Below are 21,442 nucleotides of genomic sequence, written 5' to 3'. Positions count from 1 at the left end.
GAACAAGAGAAAAAGGGTGAATAAAACCTCACGAGAGCATTGTGCCAGGCACATAATAGGTGTTTGATCAATATATTTCATAGAACGAGTAAGTCACGGATTTATTATGAAGACGGAAGAAAATGAGCTTAGAGATGTCATGATGGGATGCCGGTTGAGTTTTGAAACATGAGCACAATCCAAATAGATAAAGGAGGACAGCTCCAGGTGCCACAGAGTAAGGCACGCCTTGAACAAACACAGCTCCGGGCGTGGACACTTGCGATTCATGGAGGTCCTGTCCCAGCCAAAGACCATCATGGATTGCTTCTGATCAGCTTTGTTTTGTTTTATTCCTAATCTCAATCACCCAATCCAGTGACATTTTTATGAATTTTCTCTTTCCTGACCTATTTCATCAGACATTAAGTTCATGATCTCTTACAGTACCAAAAGGAAGAGGGAGAAAATACAGGTTCTATTCTGGCTGAGGGTAAACATTTTCCCCACCCTGCTCTTGCCTCAGAACGTGGCCCCCTGTAGATATCTCTGAGCCCTGGAGGCGTCCCAGCTGTTGTCTCACACCTGTTCAGTTCTGCCTGTCAAATTCTGTCCATTTCTGGAACATACAAGGTGGGGAGAACAACAAGGACTGCACCTTTTGCAAAAGGTAGTCCTGATCCCCTTCCTTGTGGAAGCTCAGGGATTGCAGACTGGCAGATAAAGGACTTTATGGCTCACACAGCCAAGCTGAACTCCAGTGTAATGAAGGCATGCAGGTCAATTACCCATCTGTTTGTGTTTCTATTGCTGTGAATTACAGTATCCATCGCTGACAGCTCATTGGAGTGGAATGAAAATAAGACAATAATTCACCGGGTGAAACTGTGCAGAAAGGGCGAAAAGGCTATGATCTCATTCAGAAGTTCAGCCCTGTCTCTGTGATGGGTCATTTACACTCTGGGAAATGAAGAAAGGCAGCTACCTGGGGGAGAAAAGGGTGAGTTCTGGCTCCCTCCATGTAGGAATTAGGAAATGCCCCCTCCTGGTGAGGGTAATATGTTGAATTTGCAACTATCATCATCTGTTCTGCAGGATCTTAAGAGAAGACTTGGAATCCATAGGTGAAAAATATAGGTAGGTAGAACTCAGGACAATAAAGCAAAAGTCTTTTCAGATATCTGAAGTGATGAAGAATGAAACGAGTTGTGTTGGTAGTAGAGAACTCCTAGTCATTGGACATGTACAAGCAGAGTTTCAAAGCTGACATGGAAGGACACTTTACCTAATGCCAAGATCAAATGGCACTGTGGACTGGATTATCTTTAACTTATGTTGAGTGACACCCCCACACACAGACACAGTGCCATCTCTTCAAGATAACATGCCCCCAAATTCTGAACTCTGACATATCTATACTACACACTCCAGAGAAGGAAACGTGAGTGTTTGATTTACAAAATGAAACTCAGTAAACAACTTCATCAATTTCTTTTTTTGCATGAGATCACAACATACCAGGTAGAGACCATCAAGGAGCAGAATCATCACAGACTGTGACCACCATGCAGCATAAGCAAGAAAGAAGCATTTACCTTTGCATACCCCTGAGGTTCTGGAACTGTCTGTCAGCAGAACATAATCAAGCCTATACTGACAGATACAGGAGCTGGTTAACTATGGTCAATGGCCAAACTGATCTGCAGCTCATTTTTGTAAGTAAATTTTACTGGAACAGGGTCATGCACATGGAAAAGTTGAGTACTTGCAATAGGGACCATGTGGCCCACAAAACCTAAAATAGTTACCATCTGGCTCTTTAAAGAAAAAGTTGCCAACCCCTGTACTAGATGGCCATTACAAGTCATTCCAACATTTATTTTTCCATGATTTTACTCTGAGCTGTTTTTCCTTCATATATTAAGCAAAGATTGATTTGGCATGCAATATGTCCCAGGTACTGTTCTAGGCTCAGAAGAAAGGGCAAGACACTAGAAGCACAGTCCTTGCTCTTGTGGATTTTACTGTGAGAAAGAAAGACAACAATGAATAAATAAAAACAGAGAAGGGTTTATATTGACAAAAGGGATTGAGAGCAGGCAGACTTCTAAATGACAATTTCAACTACGAAAAAGATAATACAGTCTAAACTATGAAATCCTCAGGGATAAGAATGCCAACATATATTTTTTATTCAATTTCATCAGGAAGATACTCTTGAAACTTTAAGAAGAGATTGATTCAATTTAAATATAAGCTGCTTCACAGAATTCATGATAAAACCAAACTTGATTCCTACAGGAACTGGTTCTGTCTGATCCCTGGCTGAATTGATGTCTCCAAATTCCACCCACCCAGGTCCCCTCTTCCACCTCCTGCTGTAGCCCTGCTCTCCCCTGTTCAGATCATGCCTCTGGCTCTGACCAACAACAGACCTTGGAGAAGCTAAGGGGTTTAGCTTCTTTCTTTCCCCCAAACCTCTTTATTAAAGTATAATTAACATACAATACACTGCAGATTTTTGAGTGTACAGTTTGATACATTTTGGAATAGATATAACCTATGAGATCATTATTACAGTCAGGATAATGAGCATCTCTATCACCCCCAGTTTTCCTCATTCCCCTTTGAATGTCTTTCTCTGCTCTCTCCATTCTTGTGTGGGCTTGCTCCTCCCTCCTTCCCCAGGCACCCACTGTTCTGTTTTCTGTCCCTGTGCATCACAGAGATTCATACAATGATGAAACTCAGAAGAGTAAATTTGGCTATCTATAAATTGTGCATCCATGAACTTACGTATCAAATCAAATCAATAACACACAAGAAGTTATAGTATATGCGTTAGACTGATGCCAATTTCTGTTCTTGTCCTGGTTTCTACTGCTTCCTCCAGAGACCGTGGGACACCTCAGGTAGCTCTCCTACAGGCAACAAAAACACCTTGGGCTTATCTCAGCTTCTTATAGAAACACTACTGCATCTGATTATATGTGCTTATGCTCATGTTCCCCTAGTCTGCCAGCTCCTTGAATGTCAGAGGCTTTCCTCATCCATCTTCCTTTCATCTAGCATATTAGTAGGTACCCAGAAATGTGTTAGAATGAAGGGGAGTCTTTCAAAGACACCTGTATTTCCAGTCTATGCTTAGCATGCCTCCCCTCTAGGCCTCTCTTCCTACGCAGAACCTGGATCTCCATTCTCAATATCATAACCTGAGACCTGGAGCTATTTTGACTCCATCTCAGTAGTCACAGACCAGTACTCAGAAAGATCTGAGGAATAAATACACAGATGCAAAAACAGTCTTAGGACAGTACAAAAAGACTTGACCACTGATTTCAGCACATATTTTGCTTGGGATCCATTCTTAAAGGTTATGATTCTTGAGGATTACTGTAGTGTATATGTCTCTGCAATATACAAGGCACAGTGCTAGATCAGAGGAGTGTGCAAAAATAAGAGCTCTCTCTTCAGCATCAACTAATCTCATCCTTCCATCCACCGCTATATTTAGATAAGTGCTATACTAGATCCCGAAAGCGTGGTGTCTGACCTCAAGAGGCTTTAGTTGCATGATATGAGAAGACTCATTAATGTACAATGATAGTACAATATAAACATAAGACTGACTGCACAAGTTCCAGTAGGACTGAGAAAGAAAAGGCCCTACTTTTGTAAGGGAAGAGATCAGAAAAGTTATTTTGGATAGCATGAACCTGAGAGGTAAGGTAGAGTACAGCATTTTCCAAGTTGTATGCCTTCCTTGGAATCATAGAACTGCAAATGTCCCTGGGCTCAAACACGTTCAGGAAACTCTGGACATTTAATTCCCCTCTTGAGACTCATAATACCCATTAGCAGAGTTAAGGCACTGAGAAGTCCTGCAGTAAATAAATGTGGTTTATGTTATTTAATCCAATGTTTTAGTATTAGGGAGCTATCTCTAAATTACTCTGTGGTAATAAATAACCTCAAAATCCCAGGGGCTTATGACCACAAAGGTTTATATCTTGCTCATGTTTAATGTTGACTATGCTTTGGTTCTACTCCAGATGCATTTTTCTTTAATTTAGGATTTAGGCTGAAAGAGTAATCTTATCAGGAATGTGCTGTTCTCATGGTAGACCGAAGGGAACAAAAGCCAAGCCAGGCGATGTCTCTTGAAGTACCTGTTCAGATGTGGAGTACCACATACTCTCACATTCCATTGGCCAAAGCAGATCACGGCCATTATCGACTGGAGGGGCAGCAGAATCCCCACACAGCCCAGCACTGCCAATCACATGACAGCACACTGAAGCACAGACAATCCTCTCAGAGGAGGAGAAAATAATGCAAATCTATGGCAAAATACAGCAAACTTTTTTGCATAACTCAATGACCAAATGATCCAGCAATTTAACTCCTACATAGATATCCAAAATAACTCTAGAAAGGTATTAGAACAAAAACATGTACATGAGTATTCATAATGACTCTACTCATAAGAGTTAAGAGGTGGAGATAACCTTGATGTTATGAGCAGATGGTGGATAAACAAAATGTGGTGTATCTATACAATGGAATAGTAACTTAGCCAGAAAAAGAAATGGGCTGCTACTAGTGCATGCTACTGTATGGTCGGACCTTGAACATTTTAAGTGAAAGGAGTCAGGCACAAAAATATATCATTTTATTTATTTGAAATATCTGGAATAGGAAAATCCATAGAGAAGAAAGCCACGGCCAGAGGCTGAAGGGAGCAGGGTGGTAGGAAATGAATATTTAATAGCTACAGAATTTATGCTTGGGAAATGAAAAGTTCCTGAAATAGTGATGATACTTGCACAACTTGGTGAACATACTTAATGCCACTGAGCTGTACATCTTAAAATGGCTAAAATGTTAGATTTTACATTGTATATATCTTAGTACCACAAAATTTAGATTTGAAGCAAATTGATTGGACAGTTGAAACTGATTCAAATCAGTGAAAGCCTATTGAACATCTACTCTGAGCTAAACATTATACAAAAGAGACGTGAACAACAAACACATCGAGAAGCATGTGGTTTCTACTCTCAGGGTTCTCAGTTGCAATATAGTGGCAGTGGGCTCCATTGTGTGCATGAGACAAGGCAGAATGTATTAGAATATAATAAAGGCACATCAAAAGTGTTGTGTTTGCAGTGCAAACAGGAAGTTTAATTCTAAGGTGAACTATGAGGAAGACTATAAGGATTGACTCAATCATTTTTAAAACAAACAGCTACCATATTCATATGCTGTCAATAAACTAATTATCTGAGGTGACTTATTCAAGTTTTGGCTACCTGAAGCCTGATTTCTGCACAATCAATGATATCGACAAGGAATCCAAAAGGACAGGTTTATAAGTAGACTAAACGACCACATCGATCATTTACCTGTCAGGATTTACATCCTGCAAACTTGGCCTCTAGTTTATTAGTAAGGAACAGCCACACTAGACCCCATGCTGATGTTAACTCCTGGAGATGTCTTCTCTCTGCATCAGCTCGCACCCAACTATGAGCCCTGGCTCTGAATTTCTATATCCTTCCTGCCCATGTCTGAGTTGGAGCTCCCTCTAGACTCCAGGTTTCTCCAGGTCAGAGGCACACTTTTTAGGGTAGTCTACTCCTGAACTGTCCTGAGACTGAGTGATCATCTATTCTAGGGGTATTTAGACTTTGCTGGCTATAGATCCTTTTAAGAAAATGAGAAATGGAAATCAGTCCCATCTACACATACACAGTTGGCAAGTGATTTAAAAAAAAAAAAAAGAATCACAAACTCTCTGAAGTAAATCAGAATTGTGGTGCTCCTATACTATTATTATCAGTATACCCCAGATTGAGAATCAGCGTGGAAAAAAAGTTTCAGAGCACTGCATTCAAATTCCTCCTCTGGCACCTTCAAGACAATTTTTAAAATTTTTGTTTATTTGTTGTACACAAATGGGGTAAAAATTTTCATTTCTCTGGTTGTGCACAAAATAGAGTCAGGACATAGCTCAGTTGGTAGATTGCTTGCCTTTCATGCACAAGGTTCTGGGTTCAATCCCCAGCACCACAAAAAAGACAATTCTCTAACTTCTGTAAGCCTTTGTCCTAAAAATATGAAAAATGGGCTGTGTTGAGGTTTACATGAGATGTTGATCTAAGGAAATGAGCCCTCCACCTGGTGCATAATAATTACCTATAATAGCTATGTTGATTATGTCAGTTCCCTTGGTTTTTAGGTATATGTTTTCCAATTAAATGTTGAACAATGCCTAGGAGGTATTCCCAATTTGCAGACTAAAACATCTAGGGAAGTTCAGAGATTTAACTAACTAGTCTAAAGACTTATCACTATCAACTCTTCATTAAGGTTCTCTGCATTCTATTTTATCTTGGATTGAGTCTTTGATTGACATCTTCAGTATCCTTCTCGAAGAACCCCTCTTCTCCTTGGACTCACCACAGAACAGGGTGCTCCCTGGTACATAAAAGAAAACCAGCATTTGGGTGCAGCCAGCGCAGTGGTAATCAGCAATCCCATTTGTCAATGAAGGAACAGCTTTCTTATTGAACAAGCCTCTTAGAGCCACAGGAAACACTAGATACTCGCCAGCATCTCCCAGGCCACTGTTAATTGGACAAGAGGAGACTTGGTCAGGAGCCCTTGCCTGATCCTGGGCTAGAAAGAAGACTGGAATTCTGTCATCATGAGGGGCCTCAGATGCCAAGCTTCTTTATACAAAGAAATGGCTCTTAAAATCCAGGGACCTGGCAAGGGTCAGTCCTAGTTACCCATGCTTTAGAAAGATTAATCCAAAAGTATGAATTAATGTGCATTGAATATCAGCCCACCCACCAAGAAAAATATTGATCACTTGGTTGAGTCATAAAGAAACAATAATCAAACTCAGGTTTATCTTTTAAATGGCATCTTTTAAATGGTTTGCATTTTATGTATATGTGTTTGTTTTAATCTTCTGGACTGTGATTTTCCACTTTATCAGCACTGTGATTGTTCTCAGTATTTGGTGTACCATAAATAACTCTAAGATCTTGTGGATTGATTTATCAAGTTCCTACTAGGTAAGGTACATTGCACTTATTCATTTAACATATATTTAATGAGCACTTTATATGCCATGGAGGATGTAAAGATAAAGAAAATGTTTTGCAAATACCATGTTGATTGAGGTGATACAAAGAATGCCCAACTTTTTATATCATTAATCGGAACCAGGTTTGTTGGATATTCTTACAAGCACCATACTCACAATGATCCTATGATGTAGGTTCGAATAGAGCCTCAGAGGCTGCATTCACTCATCTGAGATCACTCAGTGTGCAAAGGTACATCTGGTACTTGGCCAGAAGTCTTTCTAAGTCCAGGGCTTTTTCTTGAAACCACTCTTCTACATTGGATCTCTTTTATAAGGAAGAAAGTGATGAAGGTCAGAGAAGCAAAAGAAGCCAAGTGGCTTCTCTGAAGAAGTGGCATTTGGAGGAATCAATTGTATGACCCCCGCCTGGATGATGTAGTATCCAGTGCAACAGAAAAAGCACATTTTAAGAACGTGATTCTCACTAGACAGCCAATGCTCAGCATAACATAGGTACTCAGGAAATGGTCATCAGGTTGAACTGGATTTAGTGCAATGTGGGATAGGAAGTGGAAAAAGTTAGAGAAAACAGAGCTCATGTGGATTCTGCTCTTCCCATTCATTCATTAATTCATTCTTTCATTCCTTAAATCATTTAACGAATATTTCTGAGTAGTGTCTATAAACCAGGCTCGTCTTGTGCTAGGAAAAGAGATGGTGCTTACCCACTGGGGATTTCTGTTCCAATGGGGATGTCAGCTTAGTAATAGGATGTATATACTACTGTGTTAATCCTAGGGAAGAAGATGGACAGGGCAACTAACAGCCTGGAGAGGGAAGACAGAGAAGTTTTCCTGGGAGATGTGGAAAGTTAGGGACTGGAGAGAGAACATGTGAAGTTAAAGAACAAAACAAAATTAAAATTAAAAAGCAATGTCTGTAGGAAAGTGTAAGACATTTCATAGGCCTGGAATGCAGATGTGGATATCTGTTTGATAGCAGAGTAAGAAAATTCAAGATAGGCAAGAGTTAGATTGTGAAGAGCCTGGTGCTATCTTAAGACTAAACTTTACACCAAAAATTTTGACAGAGGCTGTGATTTGCATTATGGAGGGAAGTGACAGTATTTGATTTGGCTCTAAGAAGACCACACTGCTGCTGTGATGTGGTGGGTCAGCACCAGTGAGATAAGAATCTAGAGGGCTCGTTTAGTAACTAATGCAATAATCCAGGGAGAGGAGAGAGGAGGACCTGAGGAGCTGAACTAAGGCAGGTATAGAGAAGGATGATTCTGATGAGTGAACATTTGTGATAATCATTGAAAGATGGACCAAACTTGATGAAAGAGAAGAGGCATGTTGTTTAAGACATGAAGAATGTTTGGATGCATAAGTGGTCAGAGATGGAGCCAAGTCTGGAAGAAACTGACATTTCAAGAAGAGAAACAGGAAAATGAAAGGTGAGAGTCAAGGAAGAGAACACAGAGTGAAGGGAGAAAAAGGGGAGGAGGGATAACTTGAGATCAAGATAGAAAATGGACCACCTGAGTGGGAAGATGAGAGAGAGGCTCTCAGAACCACAGTAGTCTCAGGTGACCGTGTATGGAGGTTGAGGCAGAGAGAGTGTTGCCTCAAGTTAGCCATCTTGGATCCCATCTCCTCTCACTGCCTTCGCCTCCCATCTTCTAACAACCTTCACCCTCCTCCTATCCATCTTTCTCTTTCAGAAATAAAACGAGCTAAATAACTCATTCCTTCTTCACTGAGGAAAAAATAGCATATGCCATTGAATCTAAGTTGCCATTCATGGTAAAACATACCATTGCTTTATATACAGTAAGAAAATAATACCTTGCCAATTAAACTATGACACACCATCAATCGTAAAAGGCATTCTAATTTCAGAGATATTAAAATCTGAAAAATCATGCAACTTTAAATCTATGACAAGTAATCAAGAAGTTCAACAGAATGCCTCCATTTACCACGTCTATGACTTGCACCCACTCTGATCCCATCTTTCCTCCCCTACTTCTCCTCACAATGGCTGGGCACTCCTACTGAAGGTGGATGATTCTGGTTATACACAAGACCCAATTTACTCTTGAGTGTTCACCTTTGATCCTAAAATCAGTGCCTCTTACTTACAGCAAGAATATTTTCCTCTCAACAGAATAATTCCCATAGTCACACACAAGTTTTATTGTTTCTACGTTTAAAAAGAAGGCAAAAAAAAAAAAAACACTTGACATCACATCACCTTGTGCTATTGTGCCATTAACCATAATACTCCTCTGAAGAATTTGTTCTTGAACTCATTCTACTTAGAATCTCACCCTCATAATTATACTGAAACATTTCTTGTCGAGGTCACCAATGACTTCCATGTTGCTCAATCCAGTACTCCTTTCTCAGTCCTCATCTTAATTATCCTATTAGTAGTATTTGATACAACTGACCACTATCTGTTTTATTCTATTTTTGTTTTGTTTTGGTTTTTGTTTGCTTGTTTTTGTTTTGCAGTACCGGTGTGAAACACAGGGCCTCGTTCATGCTAGACAAGTGCTCTACCACTAAACAACATCCTTAGCCCGCTATCTGTTTTGGAAAATACTCCTTAATTGATGTCCAGAACACTACACTCTCTTGGCACTCTACCATCTCCCAGGCACTCCTGAGGTTCTTTTCTTGTTCTTTGGAATCCCATAATCCCAACATTTCTATAGTTAATTCTTTGAGCCTCTAATAACCCTAACACTTTCCCAAGGTATTCTTGTCCAAGGATCCATCATTAAGATGTATTTCTATGCTAATTGTATTCCCAGGCCTCTCCTCTGACCTTCCAAATTTTCCCACTCCACATCTACATTTGGCTATTTCATAGACTTCTCAACTTGAAGTTCTAACCCAATTTCTCATGACTCATCACAACTGGCCACTCCCAGAGTCTTGTCACATGAATGAGTGGCAATGCCATCATTGCAATTGCTTAGGCAAACCTCGAGGTCACCCTTGACTCTCTCATTCTCTCACAAGCATTTTCTAGTCCATTGGCAAATAATGTCAGCATATCTTAAAAATATATCCATAAATTCCAGCACTTCCCACCACCTCCATTTTCTCTCACCTTGATAAACATATTAGTTCCCTAACTGGGGTCCTCGTCAATGTTCCTGTCCTGAGTGATCTTTTCTACAAAATAGCCACAGTGATCCACTTAAAATGAAACTCAGTTCAAGTTACTCCTCTGCCCAAATTTTCAATGGCTTCTCATTTCATCTGGAGTAAAACCTAATCTAAATTCGTTTCCATGGTCTACAAATTTCTACATGACCAGCTCCCAAACTATCTCTCTGACTGTAAAGAAAATATATTTCTTTCCTTACTTGTTTATTATCTGCTCCCCCGACACCCACACTAAATATAAGCTCCAAAATAACTGAGTTAGCTTATTCACTTCTGTCTCTCCAGTTTTTAAAGTGATATTTGATATATAGTTGATGCCCATTAAAATTGCTAAATAAATGGGTAAACATATGAAAGAATAAATCTCTATATCATCCATAGATTTCAGCAAAATATTATCTCTGCATCTCTTTCCACATCAATGAGCTACTGAGGCAGAGCTCTGCTCTCTGTATACTTCACCAGATGGATACTAGATTAAATTACATGACAATGTCGGTAAAACACACAATGGGCTTCTTGGAGAGAGAAGTATAAAAATAAGAAGTTATCATTATGCCATTAGTGTTATTACTACTAGTTCGATTGTTGCTGCTATGACTACTAATAGCCTCTGCTCATTTCTATGGTGCTTTCGTTCTCATTTCTAATCTTTTCCAGGACTCTTCTTTTTTTTTTTTTTTTTTTGCTATTTCACTCTACTGTTGCTCTGTTTTAATGAACATTTAGTGAATCACCAAAAGCTGGAGGTCATTAGTGTACTGTTCCTCTCATCCTCTATCCTCCAAAATAAATCTTGGCAGAATCTCTCCTGCCAGTCTCATTCAAAGGAATAGAGAAACGGAAAGCAACTCCATTTCGAGAAGGAGGAGCTTTGAAGTCAAATGGCTGAGTTAAAATTCCAACTCAGTCACTGATTTAGTAGTCTCTCTGAGCCCCAGTTTCCTCACCTGCAAAATGGGGATGTTAATTATGCTGTGCTCATAGGAATCATGTGATCATTAAAAATGTAATAAATTAACTAATAAAATAAACATGCTATAAACAAATAAATTAAAGATAAATAGGAAAACATAAACCTAAATAAGAATAAATTGCTACAGTCACTGGTCCATATGAAAGCACTGCATAAATATCATTCATTGTTACTTCTGCCTCCTCTGGTCTCAGTCCATGTGGCCTGTCCTCTCCTGAGCTAGACTACCTCTTACTCTTCAATGACTCATGTTGTATCCATGTTTTCTCTTTGCAGAAGAAGTCAAGATAGTATACATCATTCAATAAAAGTTAGATGTACACTACATATACAAAAATGCATATATATATATACATGATGTGTGTACATAGCTTTATGAATTTTCACAAAGCAAATATACCCATGGGCTTCTAACCAGATTAAGGAACAGAACATTACCAATAGCCATAGAAACCTCTCTTCCTCTGTTATTTTTTGGAGGTACAATGACCCACAAAGGATAATCTGGTGGTGCTACTGGGGGTGCTAGAAACTATAAGTTCTGAGAGCTAGTTGAAGGGAATGAGTTCTTGGGGTTTGCCCTTAACCACAGCATGCACCTAGCTCCTTTCTCTTTGTTGGTCTCTGTCTGTCTGTCTCTCTTCTTTCCTACTGCCATAAGGTGAGCGGCTCTTTAACACAATACGCTCTGACTCACCACAGGCCCATAACAATGGAGTCAACTGCTCATGGTCTGTGAAACACCTGAAACTCAGCCAAAATAAACCTTTCTTCTCTACATTGATTTTCTCAAGTATTTTGTACTCCCCTCAATTAACTGCCTCATTTCTCTACCAAAACATTAACTCTTTCTGGACTGACTTCTAAAACAATTATTTGATTTTACCATTTTTTCACTTGTATGACCTGAACAGAATTATACAACATGCACTCTTCTTGTGTCTGGCTTCTCTCACTTATGGTGTTATAGTGGTGAGATGCTTCCATATTGTTGCAATAAATATTTATTCTTTCTCATTTCTGTGTGACAGCATGATAAGGTATCCATTTTCTTATTGATGGACAGACATCAATAAGAAAACAGTAAATTTCTGGCTTGGTCCATTTTGAATAAAACTTCCATGAACATTTGTGTTTTCTGCTGAACTTGGGCTCATTTCTGTTGGCAGATCTCAAGGAGCTGGAATTACTGGGTCATAGGCAAGAATATGTGTAGTTTTTAGCACATAATGTCAAGGATTTTCCATAATGGTTATAACTAACTCATGCTCTCGTAAGCATGTACGTTCCCTCTGCTTCACATTGTCCCTCTTTGATATCATCAGTCATTTGTACTTGCCACACTCATCATTGTTCTATGATATTAGATTGTGGTATTAATTTGCATTTTTCTGAAGACTAGGAATGTTGAGTGTCTTTTGAAATATTTATTTGTCCTTTGCATATCCTTCTTTGTGAAGTACCTGTTCATGTCTTTTGTCCATTTTCTTTTCTGACTGCCTTTTTTACCACTGATTTTAGGAGTTCTTTACATAGTCTGCAGAAGTGTTCCTTGTCAGATACATGGATGATAGATATTTTCTTCTGTTATATAATTTGCATTTTCATTCTATTGTATTCATTCTTAAATTTCATTCTATATTTTGATGACAAGAGTTTTTCTTTTTAAGGTAGTCCAACTTCTTTTCTTTTCCTTTACACTTATTTTTTTAGATCCTACTGAATCAATATCAATCTACTCAAAAGTCATGAGATATTCTCCTATCTTGTATTTAAGAAGTTTCTTTGTTTTACCTTCAACTAGGAGAATATTATTCTTCTTTAGACATCTATTTTTCTAACTCCTCCAACTGGACAGACAGAATGAATTACTCCATTTTCTCAATTTCCATAATGCTAGGCATTACTTTCATTTTTCCTATTATATTTTGCATTACTGGAATCATAGATATCTACCTGTCCATCCTCACTATCACAGTGCCAAATCTGTTCACTCAATTATCTAAATTTTTCATGATCTTTTTATTGAATCCTGATATAATGGCCATTAGAACTGGTCTATCTCTTTCCACTCCAACTGCTAACTTCATGGTCTAAACCTTTGTCATTTCATCTCGAGAACTCATAACACCTGAGCTGTTACTAACTTCTAATCTACCAGTCTCTAAATAATTGCCCATAAGAATCAGAGTGATCTTCCAAAATACTGTTCTCTCCATGCTACTTCCTCTTTCAAAACCCTTCCGTGATGTCCACAACTCCCAAATTAACATTCAACTGGTTAGTGTGCTACAGCAGCCTCCCTGAATATGAAGGGTCATCTTGTCCTTCTCACCACTGATACCTCTGCTATAATTTCATAAGACCTTCAATTTTATCAAACAACCCTTGACACCTCTATCAGCCTCTGTATCTACGCCCCTGCCTCCCATTCAACATGCAGTTCTTGTCCTAGGCATTTTTACATAGGAACCTTTCTTGACTCTTTAATAGGCATGTCTTTATAAAATCTGGTACCACTGGTAACACTGATTTTCTTTCCTATTAAAATTCATTACATTTATTGGTTGTTTGAAGTTCTGTCTTCCCTGATAGAGTTTATATTTCCTTGAGACAAAAAATCATGTGTATCTGGTTTATCACTATCATTTTGCCTACCATATTAGCTAAGATGGATTTTTAAATAAATATGTACATATATAATTATTTATAAATTTGTGATATGTAATTTATTTTATATATAGTTATATATGTGCATATATGTATATGTATAAAATATGTATATGCACACACACACACATATACACACACACACATATATATATATATATATATAATTTGTTGAATTAAACTGATTTGTGACCATATGTCTAAGGTCTCGTACTGGATTTGGCCCTTAGTTAAAGATTTGATGATTCATCATTTTCATAAAATCCTAGGATCTGCATTGAAAATAACTTAAAACTATTTCAATCATCCAAATTGAATAATGACTAAATAATCTCTGTAACATTCTTACCAAATATCATCTACTTAAAACTCTCAGGTAAGAGGGAGTCATTATGTGCCTCAGCAGATCATTTCAGGTTTTGGATATGAAACTGCATTAGAAGGTCTATTTTAGGTATTTTAGGGATGAAGCTTAGTGGTACAAAGAGTGCTTACCTAGTGCGTGCAAGCTGCTGGGCTCAATCCCCAGCAGGAGAAAAAAAAGAAGAAAGATAGATCTATTTTACACTGCCTTGAAAGCTGGGGTCCTTCTAGTTCCCCCACCAGATTGAATCTCACCCATTTTAGTCATAATAATGAGGCTGTCTTTTCTGCAAGATAGGTCTCCGAAGACCAGTTCTTGGTTTTTCAAATTAACCTTCCTTCACTCTTTATCATAAGACACCCTCCTCCAGACACACTGCAGTTTCTGCACATCTCTCTTAAAGCTGGATGCTTGAACATAGACCCAGTTCTCCAGGTGTGCTCTCACCAATGCAATGTAGGAAAGGGGTGTCACCTTCTTAACTGTGGATAGCATACTTCCAGTAATGAAACCAAGAGCAGATCTAATTTTTGAAGAACAGGCTCTTACACAATAGTTGCTTTGGGAAGAAAAATAATCAAAATTAAATTCAAAACTCAATACACATTTATAATGAGAAAATGTGAGGACTCCCTGAAACTTAAACTTCATTGTCATCCAGGTAAATCAGCCTACTCTAAATGTCCCTAACATGTCAGGAAGTTCCTTGGTAGTAACATCTTGTAATTTCCTATTAAGTTTACTACAATTTTAACTTTTGGGTGTCTCGCCAGTAATATGCAAAGCACAGTGATGAAACACACATTGGAGTTAAACAGCCTGGATTCAAATCCTGGCTCTCACTTCACAATGTTGCTGTAGATATCACATGGACTACCATGTTGAAAACCCACCATACCCAGGACAGCTCTGTCTTTCTCATTCACACTTTTTTTTTAGAGGGGGGGTGGTATGGGGAACTGAACTCAGAAGCACTCAACCACTGAGCCACATCCCCAGCCCTATTTGGTATTTTATTTAGAGACAGCGTCTCACTGAGTTGCTTAGCGCCTCTCATTTGACGAGGCTGACTTTGAACTCACAATCCTACTGCCTCAGCTTCCCGAGTCGCTGGGTTTAAAGTCAGGCAACACTGCTTCTTAACAGGCATTAGCAAACCATTCTGACCATGGTGTTCTTTTGTCTATTAAAGGGGATAGGTTTCCCCACCTCCTGCATGTTAAGTTTTGTTGTGTTGTGTTTTAACACTATACAGACATGTATGGCTGAGTTTCCCAGAGAGGTTTTCACTCAGAGCTCCCTGGTGGTGCTCCCCAGCCCTCCCTGTACCATTTTCCAGCCATCTTCTATAACAGGAGCATGAATCAAAGAGTTGCCAAGGAACCAGAATATAAAAGTCATATTAGGCTCTGCTTAACACTACCTGCCAATCTCCACTCAGCTTCCTCCCACTGACATTCAGAATCACCTTTATCATATACCTTTAGGGAAGGTCACATTTTTAGTCTGCTCAAAGTTAAAGCTTGTCATTTTTTTCTGACTATAAAGTTAATACATGATCATTGTAAGAAAGTTAGAAAGAAACTAGAAGCCTAAAATAAATTGTCTATAACCTTACCATCCAGCAGTAACCTCTTTTAAACCCTTGGCATACTTCCTTGCAGAATTACTTTTCTTCTTTTTATACTGTTCAGATCATGCCATACATTCCATCAGAAACCTTCCATTTGTTAATTAATATCAAATCATTTTCACATATTCGGAAAAACTCTTAATAAATAACCTTTCAGTACCTGCCTAATATTATGTTTCTGGATGCAACCCAATTTGCTTTGTCTTCTCATGTGGAAAATTGAGATGTGTACATTGGTTTTTTTTTTAATATTATAAATTATGCTTCTTAAAACAGCACCATCTGTACTTAAATCCTAGTCATTTTTTTTCTTGCAATCACTTCTCTTTATGATATGAATTAAAGAGTTAAATTACAAAAAAAAGTTAAATTACTATTGTAAAGGGTATATTTTCTATAGGTAATAAACACATATGAAGCACCTGTCATGAACCTGACATACAACACACATTGAATAAGTACAAACATTTATAAACGCCAACAAAACAATCCTTGAAATGTTTGCATTCTTGATGGTCATGTCTGAGAGTATTTTTCTCTCTTCGCTGCTAAAAGTGTGTGTGTGTGTGTGTGTGTGTGTGTGTGTGTGTGTGTTTAAGAGTACAAATTATTAACAAATAAGGGGAGTGAGAAATTACAGAGAATCAAAAATTCTATAAAATGTCCTATACTTCTCAGGATTCAAATACCTGTCAAAACACACTGGAAATCAAAAACAATAATGCAGAAAATCCAGATGATATGATATGCAATTTTAATATATATTAGATCTGGGGCATCTATAAATAATACTGTTTAGACATTTTCATCAAAATAATCAGATAAAGCTCCCATCCCCGTGTGTTCTATCTGAAAACTAATTAATAACCATGAATTTAATGCCCTGTATATGTTAAAATTCTAAAAGAATGTATCATGTCATAACCAATTTCCATATGTGTAGCTTCCACTGGCTTCTCTGTTCCTCTCTTCTTCATTCTCCCTGGGAAGGCACTCTCTCCTTCCCTACATCACACCCCTGCTGTGTCCTCTCCCTGTCTCTGGCCCCACCCTTTCCCATTAGCTTCCTACCTTGAAGGTGCAGTTTGCTCTCCGTGCTTTGCAGAAGGACGGAACTCACAGAGTCCAGATTGTCATAGCTGTTACAGCCCAGAGGCCCAGTGCGTGTCTCTGTGACCTAGAGTGGGCATCAAATGAGACAAGTGTGAGACAGACGTCTTTCTCTAGGGCAGACCCTGAAGAGTCATTCCCCTGCAGAACAAAGTCAGCAGCTAGGTCCCGTGGCCTCAGTCCACAGCTGTCTCCTGAACATCTCTCCTGTCAAAGAGCAGACAGGGTAGCAGGATGGTCAAGCCACAGTGCCTGGTTTCTATCCCTGGCCCTCACTTCCTAACTAAGGTCACTGTGAGTGTGCTGTAGACTAATAAATTAAGCACTATATACATTAAAAAAGCGCAGGCTTTGGAATCAGGAAAATCATTGTTAAATTCCAGTTGGGTCATTCATTTACTGTATGATATAAGGAAGTCACTTAACTTCTCTAAGCTTCTGCAAACTCAAACTAACAAATGTTTTCCAGGGTAGTTGTAAGACAAACGTGATGAGTGTATAAAGTGTCAGGAATGGCAAATGCTCAAAATGGGTATTTGATTACAAACTCTCTATAAATTGATAGGGCTCTATGATGCATTATTATCAGGTAAGAACAATAAAATTATCCACATTTTGCAAAACAAGTTTAAGCCACAAACATAATCGGTGCCACCACAGGAGAAAAGCATCCAGATCCTCTGGCTATGCGTCTCCAAGACATTGTCTGCAAAGTCATGAGGTGATGGATCATGGAAGAAGAGTTATTCAAAAAATAACCATAAAATAAGCACTGTTCAGTCTGAAAAGAGGCCTCTTCATCTCTTCGCTTCCCATTATAATTGTTTTGAGGCACCCAACCATAAAGAAACAGCATCCATTGTAGAGTATGGGGAACAGTCATAGGTACCTCCTTTGCCCTTTTCCAGTTGTGAAAGCTTGATCCATAGGTTTCCCCTTTTAAGCCTCATTCCTCATCTATTAGATGTTACTCCTGTTCTTACTCACCTAAACAGGGCATGAGATCATATTTTTGACCTGTTTAGCACATAAGATGCAATAAATAAATGCAAGATAACCAGATTTTATTTTGTCTTACAAATAATTTATTCATTTTGAGAGAGGAATAATAACATAGCTATTATAAAGTGATAGTTAAAAGAACCAATTCTTTAAATTAAAGATATCCATTTTGGGGGAAAAAAGGAACTGGGTGAAAATCCCCCACCTGGGTCGGGGGCTGACCTTCAAGGAATCTGGTAATGAGATAATTCTGTCCACTGGGTCTTGGGAGAGTGGTAAGAAATGGCTAGAAAAATTCAAGTCCAAATTGAGTGCGGAAAGCAGTGTTAGTGTCAGAAAGGTTTCTTGAGAGGACTCTGTGCAATTTGTTTGAGAAATTCCTCCTAAGGAGGCAGACTGCACTTCCAGGATGCACAAAAGAGGATTATCTTCTGACAGAGCTTCAATATCTCAATTCCACATCCCATCCAGGGGGCAGAGAACCATTTGGTGATAATGAAAACCAGGTCTTTGCGGATCCCTAACTCTGATAGCTTCATAAAGATCCCTCTCTCAGTACTGAGTTCCCTAACAACATAATCCCCCCGGTATGGCGATTCTTCTCAGATAAGCTAGCCCTTTGTTTGTGAATCTGATTTATTTCTCTCCTTACTACTTCCCTCCTCCCGTAACTCTCTCCCGCCCACGTTTCCCTTCCTGTGGTCAAATTCTGACTCATCTGCCAGTTTCCCTTGACCTTCCCTCTGCACCTTTTTTCCCCCAAGAGAGATCTTGAGAAGTCTTAATAGAACGCTAGGTCTGCATTTTATTCAGAAGTCAGAGTAAAGACTGAGAAGCAACATGCAGGCATAATACAGTTTTAGAAAATCTGAGATGGAAAAATTTGCATTGAAACCCTTAGAACGAATTATTTACATCACAAATGTCCTCCCACATCTCTTTATAGAGGTAGTCTCTGAATGTATTGTACTTCAGATGGAATATTTTTAAAGTTCCTGTGCTCTAAGCTATTCTATCCACCATGCCTGTTTAACTTTGAATTAATTAAAAGTAAATAAACTTACAAATTTATTTCATCAGTAGCCATATGTCAAGAATTCAATAAATCCATGTGACTAATGGTTACTATCTTGGTCAGCACAAATATAGGCATGTCTATCATCTTAGAAGTTTCTATATTGGACAGTGCTTTGTAGAAGACAGTCCCACAAACCACAGTGTGCCCGGGGCCTGCTTTTGTGAATAAAGTTTTATTGGAACACAGCATGCCTGTTTATGGACATACTGTCTATGGCTGCTTTTATGATATAACAGCAGAGTTGAACAGGGACAGCAGAGACCATGTGGCCTGCAAAGCGGAAATATTAATCATCTGGGACTTTATAGTGTATGTGTGCTGACCTCTAGTGTAGAGAGTTCTAATCCTGTTAAGGTATTTTCTGTCTGTGTAACGCTGATCAAAAGCCTGAAATTATGAATGCCAGTTTTATCATCTGTAAAGGACACAAATGTTATAAAAAAATTATTGATCTAAGCATCACTAATCTGACTCTTGCTATTTTGCAATCTTGAGAAAATCATTTACCCCATCATAGTTCAGTCTCTTCAGCTAGAAATGGAATGTGATAATCATCCTTATAGGAGGACTCTTTAAGGGTGAATGAGAGGACTGTCAATCATGCTACAGCCATAGCCACATGGCCACCCTAACGCCAGTGCTCACGAAGCTATGGGGCATGTGACCTCAACAGTCAGAGGTTGCAGGGGTGCCATGAGTACATGGGTATGAAGTCAGGAACTGTATCTGTTCAGCTGCTCTCCGAATGTCTGCCTGGAAGTACTGTTGCCTTGAGACCCTGCCAACCCAAGTCCACCGTCCAGTCGTACCTTGATTGCTCCAGTCGATATCTGGATCTCATGGAGCCTCCTCATGGTGCCATCACGGTCAACAAAGTAGGACGACGCCAGCTGGTGCAGAGCTTCAACACTTTGAGTGGCATTCCCTGACTTCCTGTCCAGGCGACTTTTGTCCATGTACATGGTCAAAGCCTCCTCTCCTGCATGGGAAGGGAAAGAAGACAAGAAAGCCAATGGAGACCCAGCGTGGGAGGAGAGGAACCAGGGCCTGGGGGCTGACAAGAGTTGGACCTCTCTAATTCATTTTATATCTTCTTCCTTTAAAAATGGGGGGAATAATGAAATATAAACAGTCCCAAGATAACAGCACACACCAAGCTCCATTAGGACAAGGGCCATGGAAACTCCCTCTGCCACTGAGTCCAATCCCAGGTAATCCATTCTGTACTTCCCATCATCATCATCTCACAACATAACCACTTCCCCCTCTTTCAAGAATGCCCAGTTTCTTTTGTAAAATGGTTGATTTAGCATAGATATTCCTTTCCCCTTCTCCCCTATTTCTGTTTCTTCACTTTCAGTTCCTCCTTTCCTCTTCTCTACTCTTCCTTCCTCTCTTCCTTCAACCCTTCCTCTCTCTTTTTTTTTTTTTGTTTCATTCTCCTGCCCCATACCTTTATAGATAAGCAAACATATGGAAAGATAGACACACATAGAAATAGATAAGACATAGATATTTAGATATAGCTAGAGATGACACTGGGCTAGAGGTAGAGATAGGGAGAACTTTGTCCCCATAGAGAGAGGGAAAACTAAACTTCCAACCCTGTGAAGGTATCCACAGTGGCTTTATCCTTACACAGAGCAGAGAACTCTCCACACAGAGGACATCATTAGTTCATGGTTCTTCCATTCATTCAATAAATATTTTTAAGTACCTACCTTATGCCAGGCAATGTGCTTTTGAGAGTACAAGAGAGAAAAGAGAAGAGGGTCACATCTTGGGGTTGGGGAGAAGAATGATCAGGAAGTTCAGTACAGGAAAGAAAGGAAAAGAAAAAGCTAGAGCAGAGAGTAGATTGATGGACAGATAGATGGATATTTGTATGAATGGAAAGAAGAATCCATTGGATGGAAGACTGATATAATTATGTAGATATTAATGTACAAATTTATAGATTTTCTTATGTGAAATTTTCCTTGGAAATGCATGCATGCATTACTAACACTTCTAAGCTATGTTGACTTTTCCTTTGGATAATGAGATCTCTGGGTAGCACATAAGGAAAGAAGCTTTACAGATGTACTCTAAATGAACTTCTACAGTCACTCTTTACTAACGTTACCAGTGTGGGCACATTCCTTCTCTGTTTCTCAGTTTATTCACTACCAATATTGAATGAAAAGAATTTCCAATCCCATAGGATTATTAAAAAGAATAAATTGGTAAATAAGTATTTAAAAACATGTGTAGTTCATTGTAGTACTTGAAAATAACATCTCTGCTTCCATTTCTTCATGTGTAAAGTGGTAATACTAACAGTACTTACCTTATAGTATTGTCTTA

At 38.9% G+C, this 21,442-nt stretch overlaps 1 protein-coding gene across 1 annotated transcript in view; it reads right to left on the bottom strand.

The window, feature by feature from the left end:
* The window catches only part of Brinp1 (BMP/retinoic acid inducible neural specific 1), a 171,548-nt gene that overhangs the window by 37,253 nt on the left and 112,853 nt on the right, over window positions 1–21,442 (bottom strand). The window contains exons 4-5 of the mRNA XM_047525019.1: window positions 19,906–20,075; window positions 16,978–17,083 (exon numbers count right to left, since the gene is read on the bottom strand). Coding sequence (XP_047380975.1) covers window positions 16,978–17,083; window positions 19,906–20,075 — 276 coding nt within the window. The remainder of the gene's footprint in view (window positions 1–16,977; window positions 17,084–19,905; window positions 20,076–21,442) is intronic.

This window comes from Sciurus carolinensis, chromosome 14 (genome assembly GCF_902686445.1).
Source record: "Sciurus carolinensis chromosome 14, mSciCar1.2, whole genome shotgun sequence".
Taxonomy (NCBI): domain Eukaryota; kingdom Metazoa; phylum Chordata; class Mammalia; order Rodentia; family Sciuridae; genus Sciurus; species Sciurus carolinensis.
Note: the sequence above shows the minus strand (reverse complement) of the source record. Positions and strands in the feature narration are given on the sequence as shown.